General features: G+C 43.7%; 1 protein-coding gene across 12 annotated transcripts in view; it reads left to right on the top strand.

Moving 5' to 3' along the window:
• Positions 1-5,975: 5,975 nt before the first annotated feature.
• EMSY (EMSY transcriptional repressor, BRCA2 interacting) overlaps positions 5,976-10,129 on the top strand; it is a 40,257-nt gene continuing 36,103 nt past the window's right edge. For all 12 annotated transcript variants that reach the window (XM_065651088.1, XM_065651044.1, XM_065651072.1 and 9 more), the window contains exons 1-2: positions 5,976-6,081; positions 7,306-7,414. In XM_065651088.1, coding sequence (XP_065507160.1) covers positions 7,345-7,414 — 70 coding nt within the window. In that variant the 5' untranslated portion in view covers positions 5,976-6,081; positions 7,306-7,344. The remainder of the gene's footprint in view (positions 6,082-7,305; positions 7,415-10,129) is intronic.

Below are 10,129 nucleotides of genomic sequence, written 5' to 3'. Positions count from 1 at the left end.
GATCTGGATCCCATCCTTGCTTCCACTGACGCTGCTGCAGCTTCTGAAGGGCTCAGCCAGCCCAAGCAGATGATTACAGCACATGCTAATGGACAGACAGTCAGACAGACATATCGCCATGAAGGATTTAAAGTGAGGGAATTTGAGTCACCTTTTATTTTCCTTGTTTGCTTCCTTCAGCCTGGGAGTGACAGGTTGTCTTTATTTGACTGCATAAGCCTTGCTACTACCAGTATTAAGACCAAACTCATAAAAAGTACATGAATTTTTCCCGAATTTTCAGTGAAAACTGCACAGAAACATTAACCTTTTCTGGTTTGCAAACTCAGTGCCAGCTTGCTTTTCATTTCCACTGCTGTTTTCGCCCCATAATGATACACTATGTTTAAATGAACTTCCTTTCACAAAGCATTCCAGGATCAATATTAATTTCTTGAATCCAGGGCACAGCAAATGAATAGGATCCTTCAAACACAGTTGGGCATAAAGAGTTTGTAAATTATTGTATTGCTAGGAGAAACAAGGTTGGTGATTGTCGAGATAAGCAAATGCCTAATTTCATTGGTAATTACGATCATTAACTGTTTATCCTGTTGGCTGTGGAGCTGCCTTTGTTTTGCAGTCTCTGGAGAGCGAGAAAGTACGTGCTTTACCAGTCGATATGTTCACTTGCTTCCCCAGCATTTATTTTTTTCCCCATCTAGCCTCATAAAAATATTTAGTCAAAATCAGGAGCAAATAATTAACTTATGAGTTGTGTTGAACTTTGAAGCAATACACTGTCACTGTTGATAGGTTAAAAGTGCAATTCAGGGGAGAAAACACAATCTGCGCTAAAATACAACGCAAATCAGGTCCTATCGTGGCTGAATTTTACTTAATGCTAATCTGGGGTATGTTCATTTAATTGCAGAAGCATGTCAAGAGTTACCGATGGTTTGTAATACATGTATGTGACCATAGATAAGGACACAAGTTGCACGGCGAAGCGATAATTTTAATACTTCGCCTTATTCCCACGCTTGCTATTCTGAGAAGCGCCTTTGCTTTCTTCGCAGCAAGTTTATACATTCTGCACCAATACAGCAGGCTACAAAGAGGCTGGAGGTTTGCATCTGCCTCCCTAAATTGCAGAGGGCACCGACTTTAATGTGCTGTTTGATATGCTGCAGAATGACACAATGAAGTTGTGGGTATTTTTCGTTATCTGAGGTTATATAATCAAGTTTTTGCAAAGTGTTTAAATCAGCGCTCTGTTTCATGCACAGCGGCGTTTTGATGGATTTAAGCCTTGTTGAATTTAGGTACTTTCAGCACTGAAGCTCTTATGCTTTGTAAAATAAATACACGTTTAATATAATGTGTATTACTTATAATAGAGGGAAAAAAATATCTCTATTAACTGGCAACACACAGCTATCTTCCATGAAAGCAGTTGAAATATCTTTGTGGATTTAAATACAAATAGTCCTGGGTGACAATCCCTGTATCTGACAAACTGTATGTAAAAGGCTTCTCTGGCGAACTGCCAGCACCCAACCATCGCCGAGGCTTCTGCTTTTATCTTAACCAGGAGAAAAAAATGTGACAGGGAAAGCGTTTGAGGGGGAAGAGAGAGTTTAGGAGTGGTCTGAGGGCGATGGAATGAAATTAAAATAGAGATGCTTATGTCAGGAAAGCATATCGAGTCACTGAATTATCTCTTCAGAGAAGTGGGAACTCAGTTGGTTAGGCCATTTAACTCAGAAACAAAAAAAGGCCAAGAAATAATTAAACTTGTTAGAATATAGGCTATTTCTCTCTTATGCAAGAGAGGGAAGATAATTTAAACCATCTTTAAGTTCTTTACATTTAAATTACTTACAATGTTGCATTCATCTTAGTATAAAAGCATAGCTGTTTTTTTCTTTTCTCAGTTGCTGTCAGACTGATACAAATAATACATTTTTTTTCCTTGACTTTCCAATTTTACTTTTGAAATTACCAACGTCAGGCTCTTGGAAGCTGAAAATTTAGTGTTTATGGCAGAAGAGAAGCAGCTGCATCGCCCTCATCTCGCACCAAGCTGATGCGCCTCTCTTCTACCCAGGAAATCCTGCTCAAAAAAGAAAAGAAAAAAAGGATTATTTTGGAGTCTGTATCCATCATGTTGTAGCAATGTGAGTGGAGATGTAGTTAATAATCCAGCGAGAACTATGAGCCTGGTGACCTGGGCTGCATACAAATCACCTTCTCCACCTGAAAATCTCCCCCCTGATGCTTCCGAGCTCATTGTCTTCCCCTTTCCATTGTCTTAGGGGATAAAAGGACGTGTGGTAAGACAGATTATTCTGTTAGTGCTCAGAAAGCTTAATTAATTAGACCGGTGTCTGTAATTGATAAGAATCGTATTATTTAAGCTGAGGGGGTACTTGAGGTTGTACGAAACAAAGTAAGAATGGTTGATGGTCGCTACATTTCTTTCCCTTACTGGAAGGGGGAACAAATGTTGCTTAAATGCATATAATTGAGCAATTTCTTAAACAGAAAAGCCAGCAGTGTGCTGTTATAAATAATAATGCATGGCTTATGTATATCACTGTCATTAGTTTTTTTAAATGCTTTATAAAAGGGGGAAGCGGAGGCACAAGAGAGGTGACACAACTTGTGTGGGTTGCTCACTAGGTCACCATCAGATGAAGAATACTGCAGGTCCTGATAGATCCCTGTTTCATCTCTGCTGGCCAAACTACCAAAATTCAGTGATTTTACCCCTTGAGGCTGTTTTAATTACATGAGTTCTTAGCTCGCTTTGACTGGAAAACAAAATAGATTATCACAAATGACTTTTACCTTGTGGTTTTTTCATACTGTTGAGCCTCGCCTCCTTATGAAAGAACAAAATGTTGCTGCTATCGACAAGTTTCTCTGTTGTTTTTGTCAGAAAGTGCTCTGTAATTTTGGGCGTCCTTAATCGATGACTCAGTCAGAGACTGCGGATGTAGGTAATGAGAACTAAGAAAGTGATTAACATCTGGAAGGCAACTAAGGCTAGAAAAAAACACTGGCATTTTCACATTCTTCATTTTCTTCCTTTACCCACAGTGGATTTGTTTATTTTACAGGAATTAACTGGGAAAATTTCAACTGTGGGACATTTAGCTATGTTTCTCTATTAGTGAAGTAAGTCTAAACTATATTGTCTTTATTTTCGTACTGACAAATTCAAAATAGACGTTTCATTCATCCAACATAAAGAAATGCTGTCAAGTCTCAGCCTCCTTCAGGTGACCTCCCTGGATTAGGCTGGAGGATCCAAACTGGCTCGGTGCGCTCATTCCGAGTCCAGATAACCTGAATTTAGTCTTCTGGAAAGCTCCGTGTTGCTCCTGGGTCCGGTTAGGGCTTCTTGACTTGAAAAGACTCTCCTGACCAGAAACCAGAACCTGCTGGTGCATCTGCTGGGACAACCTTGGTGGACCCATCCCAGACAATCGACCACCTCAAAGCTCTGGCCCTGGTTCAGGTCACTTAAGCTTTTCAAGACTCATTATTTCTATGTTTTGGGTCTTTTTTCTTTGCCCATGGCATCTCTGCCCTCCCATTTTAATGGGTAATAAAGAAATGATTGTAGGTTAATCTGAAATAAATGGCAATGTTACTGCCATAACTACGTTCAGAATTTGGCCTTCACACTTTCTGGACGTCTCTTACATGTTTCCAAGTCTCAGTTTTCATCCTTAATAAAAATAAGAAATATTCTTAGAAATCATCATGTGACATCTGCAGAAAGGCAGCAATCGCCGCTTCAGGTACTTCATACCTAACTGGCTCATTTTTTATTACACGTCTCTTTTCTGTTGCGTGTGCTGAAGGAAAATAAGCGTATATGGATTTCTTGAGTATATACATAGGCACATATGTGAGTATCAGTGTGTGTCTGTCCACCTTGCCCATAATACCTTTTGATCCCATTGGTTAGTTTCATCCACATTTGGAAAAAAAGAAAAATAAATAAAAGAACCAACCAAAAAAAGAGGTCCAAAAAACCCCACCAAACTGATCTAATTAAGTTTAATGAATATCGCTGCTGAGCAGAGCTAAGAAAATGTATTTGTGCCCTCCCCGAGCTGCCTTGTTAGCAGAGATTTCACCGGAGAGCATGTATGAGAGCAAAGTGCATTAATAAACCCATAAACTCGAAGAACACATTCAGCTAAAATCCACACCTTGGTAGATGCATTTTCTTGAGAGGTTTTGATGGTTTCTTTGCTTGCAGAACAATTTATTCTGCAAATCTAAGGGCCAGATGTTAAACAGTTCAGATGCAATGAAACTCATACTTCAAACCTCAAAAAAAGCTGACTTTATTCTGTTAAGCAGCGACACTGTCCTGCCTGTTCCCATTGACCAGGGTAATCCACCTAAAAGATACATTTTCAGATCTGTTCGCTGTGGTGTCTCCGACCTGCAAAGGAAAACTGCAACTTCTGACACTAACCTGGTTTTCGTCTTCCTCAGTTTCGTACAAAGCTGAGGACATTTATTTTTATTAGGCAGTATTATGCAGATATAATGCTACTTGCCTTCAGCTTATTCTTGTTTAAGAAGGCATTAAAGGAAAATTGTTCTAGTTCTCCTGTACTGTTCAGCATAATTGTTCTCAAGTACTTGGGGTTTATACTGCTGTGAAGAACAATAGGAAATCGCAAGTGAGAAAAATGTTCATTAACGGTCACGGGGAAGAAACAATTTATCTGTAGTTAGGTGGGGAAAAAAAAATAAATAAAGCCCTTGCAGATCTGGAAATAGGTGTTGCAGTTCAATGCACACCGTCCATCTGCCTCGTCTTCACCTCAGCAAACGTCCAGCTGTTTCCAGCACTCCGAAAGCAAATTATAAAATAGGATTTTATAGGAGAAAGCGGAATGAGGAGGAGCCCTTCCCTCCTCTTCATCAAACCGCCCGTCCCCCCGGGGCGCCTGTTTGCTTTGCGAAATCAGAAAAGCGTGCAAGACGAAGCGTGGAAAATAAACGCCCGCAGCAAAAACGAAGTGTCGTGAGATGGAGACCCGACAGCAAATGCTCATCCTGAAAGGGCTTTTGTATGATTTTCCAGCGGTCGCCTTGAGGATCGTTTTATGGATGAATTTTTTTTTTTTTTTTTGCTTTTTTGCAGCAACACGCGGCCACGGATGGCTTGTTTTTAAGCTCCGACCGCACCTCAGAGGTGTTTTCTATCTCTAGTCAGATCTACGGTCTTTTAAAAAAAGATACAATTTATTGCTGTTCTTAGAAATCTGCAGGAAGAAAAAGAAGTTATAATTGCTGTTATATATGAAATAACCGCCAGGCCCAGGGCTCTGAAACCCGCGCTTGCGGCGTTTTGGAGCAGGTGGTTGCTCCGCTCCCCCAAGAATAACCGCAGGGAGCAAAAACACCCCGAAGCGGTTGTGAATGTGGTTTTAGGGTGTGGATTTTATGACCTTTTTGCTCGCACGGCAGCGCGGTGACCGCAGCCCCGCGCGTAACCGCGGCCGGTTTTAAGTCAGAAAAGCTGGAAACAGCCAAATGACGTCAGGGCTGATGTTAACCCTCTCAGATTTCGTTGCAGAAGCGGCGGTCAAACGTTAATGGCTAAAGTTTAGGGGTGCGGGGGACGCGCTTACAACACGCCGGGCTCGGAGCTGTTTTACACAGCGCACAACGCGGGCGGGGTTTTTTGACCCCACTCGCTGCCCGTACCCGCCCGCCGGGCCATGGCGGGACGGCCGGCGCCGCTTCCCACCGCGTCGACAAACGCCGACAGAACTACAACTCCCAGGTACACCCTGCGCGTAGGCGCATGCGCGACGCGCCCATCCCGCGCCATCTTGCCACCCGCTTCTTCCATCTCCTCGCTGGCGGAGGGTGGTGGCGGGGACTACAACTCCCGCCGTGCCCCGCGGCGCCCGCGCATGCGCGGTGCGCCCCGCCGCCATCTTGGCCCGGGGAAGCGCTGCCGCCGCCGCCACTAAACAAACCCGAGAGCGGCACCGGGAGGGGAGAGGAGGGGCCGGGGCCGCCGAGGAGCCTTTCGATGTGCCGGGCACGGCCGGGCAGGTGGGTCCCGCTCCCCGGCAGCCTCCGCCGCGCCTCCCCGGGGCGCTTCCCCCCCGCCCCGCTTGGCGGAGAGGGGCAGCTCCCCTTCCCCGGACGGCGGGACCCGCCGCCCCCTCACGGCCCCGCGGGCAGCGGGGAAGCAGCAGCCGCCGCCCCGCTCCCCCTTCCCCTCCCTCCCGCCATCGGGGGCGGCCACCGGGGACCCAGCGCCGAGGAGGCGGCGGGTGGCGGCTGCCCCCGGGGCAGATTCTCCCTCTTTTCCTCCTTCCCCCCCCTCCGGGAACGTGCGACGGCGCCGGGGCTTTTGTTCCCGGTGCCCACCCCCATCCCCCCGCCCCCCCGGCACCAACCGGCTCGTCCCGCTCGCCTCCGGCCCCTCTTTTTTTTTTATATATATATATATTTTTTTTTTTTTTTTTTTTTCCCCTTTATTGGAGATGCGCCCTCCTTCCCCGCCACCCCCGGCATCTCGCCGAGATGCGATCGGGCGAGGGGGGTGTTCCCCTTGTTTCTTTTTTTTTTTTTTTTTTTTTTTAATTATTATTTATTTATTTGTGTGTGTGTGAGTGTTGGTACGCGTAAAGCAAATTTTCACTTAAAAAAAAAATTATTTAGTTATTTATCTATTAATTTTGGCGTTCTGTCATACAACAGGCTGGTGCTACATGCATTGATTGGGCGAGGGGGTGTTCCCGTGGTTTGGTGTTTTTTTTTTTTTTAATTATTTTTTTAAATTTTTTTGTGAGTGTTGGTACGCGTAAAGCAAATTTTCACGTGTTTGTTTATTTATTTATTTATTTATTTATTTATTTTTTTATTTTGGCGTTCTGTCATACAACAGGCTGGTGCTAAATGCGTTCCCCGGAGTTGGGGGGGAAGGGGGAGCGGGCGGTGAGCTGGGAAGAAGAGTTCTTATAAATAGGTGCTCTGTGCATAAAGGAGAGGGAGGAGACTCCAGCATCGAGTCGGGGAGCGTTCCAGTGTGAAAAAGAAAAAAAAAAAAGGCGATAAGATACTCCATAAAAAGGCTCGGGCGATGGGTTTGAGCAAGAGAGTGTGGGGAGCCCATGCCCTTGTGAAACTGCTGAATCCCTGCGTGCAAAGCCCCATTACAGGGGCTGGGAGTGAACATGTTGACGGAGTTACGAGCAGGCCGAGGAGAGTTTTGCATTCATTAATAAACGAGGGGCTTGTGCTTACTGCATTTATATTCATTTTTTCCAGCGAGGCCGAGCTCTGTGGGAGCGCAGACGCGAGGGAAAGATGCCCGTGGTGTGGCCAACTCTTCTGGATCTCAGCAGAGATGAGTGCAAGAGGATCCTTCGCAAACTGGGTACAGTAAGATACAATTTGTGGGTCTGTATGTTTGCCCTTTTAAGATTTGCCTGCCTGCTGCTGCCGTGAAATACTTCAATATGTCTACAGGCAACTTGCAAGTCATTTTTTTGTGCTTTGCATGTGTCATTGGTTTGACAGCGCTGGTTTGAAGTGATGTTTAGCAGATGCTCTCTGCCTGAGCAAAATGAATAGAGAAGAATTGGTTTTGGTCAAATCCTTCATGGATGCACCAGTCCATCTCTGCCTCAATGTTGCAGTGTTGCATTGCTGTTCTTTTTACGATTATTAACATGCAACGGGATACTCTGTGAGAGGAAGGTGTTTGTTTTTCAGTTCTGTGTTTGAGGCCTTTTTATATGAAAAAAAAAATCATACAACCCTGATTTAACTGGCACTGTGGAACTCAGTTCAAGTGGTAAAGGTACTATCGTAAAGACTTGAAACAGGAGAAAAAAAAGTGATAGTTTGTGATTTGCAGTTGCACAGATTATCAGGGAAGTGTGACAACAATGTTCTCTTCTAACTGTCATAACAACAAGAGCTTTTTGCCTGGATTCAAATGTCTTTCAATATCTGAGACTCCCGCCCAAGCCATATATTAGGAGATTTTTTTGTGCTTCATCCTTATAAATGCATGTGTACAAGGAGACACACTTTTGCATTTTGGAAGGTAATAAAACTATTTGCTCTTTCCTCGCATCTGCTTCTGACTACCACAGGAGAGAGAATCCTTTGTTAGACGATTGATCTGATCTTGCACAGTGATTTTTGAGTTCTTAGGGCTGTGTTTATTTTTATTTAGTTAAGCTGTTTGGCCGATTAAATGTGGTGTTTTAGAAGAGGAAAAAAAAAAAACACCTTAGATTTCTTTTCAAACTTCTTTCTGAGGGGCATAATCTAAGAAATGATGTCAGGAAGAAAGTTGAGACTGCCTCTAACTTCCTCTGACCGTCAAGTCACAGCTTTTTCTTATTCTCATTTTACTCAAATGTTAAAAGATGATGTGCTGTACGTAACTGTGCCAAGGTTCTCATACATTATGAAGCCATCCACTTTATTTTCTGAGAGTTGAGAATTTATTTTCTCTTTTTTTTTCATTTCTTGGGAATCTGGGATTTGCTTTCCGTTCAAACAGACAGTGATGCAGCTGTTGCGCATGACATTGCTGTACATCCGTTGAGGCAACAGCCCTAGGTTTAAGCGAGGCTCAAGAAGTATGAAAACCAGGAGAAAGTACAGGATGCAAAAAGACTTGGACCGGATCTGCGCTGCTAAATTTTGTTAACGCAGCTCCACTGGCTGAGAGGGTGGAAAGAAAAACCAAAACAACCAACTTCTAGCCCAGCTGATGGTGTTGTGCTGGCAGAGCCTTGCTGGTGCAGCTGAGCCAAACAGAACTGCAGCTGCACCTCCTTCAATGACATAACCTAGGCTGACAGGAAAAAAAAAAAAAAAAAAATAAGTAGTGGGGTTTTTGGTGGGGTTTTTTTCTTTTTGCTGGCATGAGCTGTGTCCCCACAAGAGGGCCCTGCCAGCCTAACAGAGGAGCAGAGCCCTGTCTCTTCTAGGGTAGAGAAGCTCTCAGTTTAAATAGGTGCTTCACAAGATTGGAGGGGGAAGGAGCAGGGGCGGTGGGAGCAAATAGCTGTTTAATGGTCATATCCTGCGATATTAATCTGCTTTAGAGGGTCCTGCTTTTCCAGCTCTCAGCCCAACAGCTTATTTTTGACCGCAACAGCGGGATTCTCCGTCATGGGTGAGATGCGGTGGTGCAGGTGAGAAATTGGCAACACCTGGAGTTTTTCTGCGGTGTTCATGGTTTGTAACTGAAGTAGGGGATGATGCAACTTACGCTTGAAATAATTATATTTATTTGTGAAATCTGTTTGGGCCATTTGATGTGTTTTGTATTGGAAAGAGGGCACACCAGTTACTGATTGCTATGTGGATATAAGGCTGAGGAAGCTGGTTAAAACTGTTCTGTTATCTTTGCTAGCTTCCAGAAGGCCAGAATGTGCCCTTTTTTAAAGCCCTAGTGTAGAAGATCGCTATTAAAAATGCAGAAAGGAAAAAAAAAAACACCAACTATCCTTGCTAAATAATTATATGGTTGTATCTGAGAATTACTTTATGTTGTTAACAGAAGAAAGTAATTAGTATCTTAAATACTGTAACGTGGTTGTCTAAATAAATGTTGATATTAGTAATAACCGTTGCTCTAATTAGTAAATGTTTCATAACTGAAGCCGTAAATGCTTCTGTAGGTCACTTAGCATCCCTGTGCAGGCTGCATAGTTAACCAAAGCAACTCTGCTTTGTGTGTTGTCTGCTTAATCAGGACAGGAAAGCAGCACTTCTTTTGAACACAGTTCCTTGATTTGATTTGTAAATTAGCTCTTTGGAATCCTGCAAGCTTTTCAGAATAGTATCAGTGTTTCTTCTGCAGCAAGCTTCAGAGGTGTTAGGTTTTGGCCTGCCCCTTTTATTCTCGCTTTTGGTTAACTGTGGGGGGGTTGATTTGGCTTGGCCGCTGAAATGGGGGTGCTGAATGAAAGACACCTATGTAAGTATTGGAAAAAAAATGTGTATTTGTGGTTTAAAGCAGGAGTTTCAGTAATGTTTCCTTAAACCGTGCTAAGCTTAGACTAGCAAGTCATTTTGGGGCAAATTAGCAGACTCCATTATTTGCATTACGTGTATTTTCACCCTG

Source organism: Caloenas nicobarica, chromosome 1 (assembly GCF_036013445.1).
Source record: "Caloenas nicobarica isolate bCalNic1 chromosome 1, bCalNic1.hap1, whole genome shotgun sequence".
Lineage (NCBI taxonomy): Eukaryota > Metazoa > Chordata > Aves > Columbiformes > Columbidae > Caloenas > Caloenas nicobarica.
This window is presented reverse-complemented; position numbering and strand designations above follow the sequence as displayed.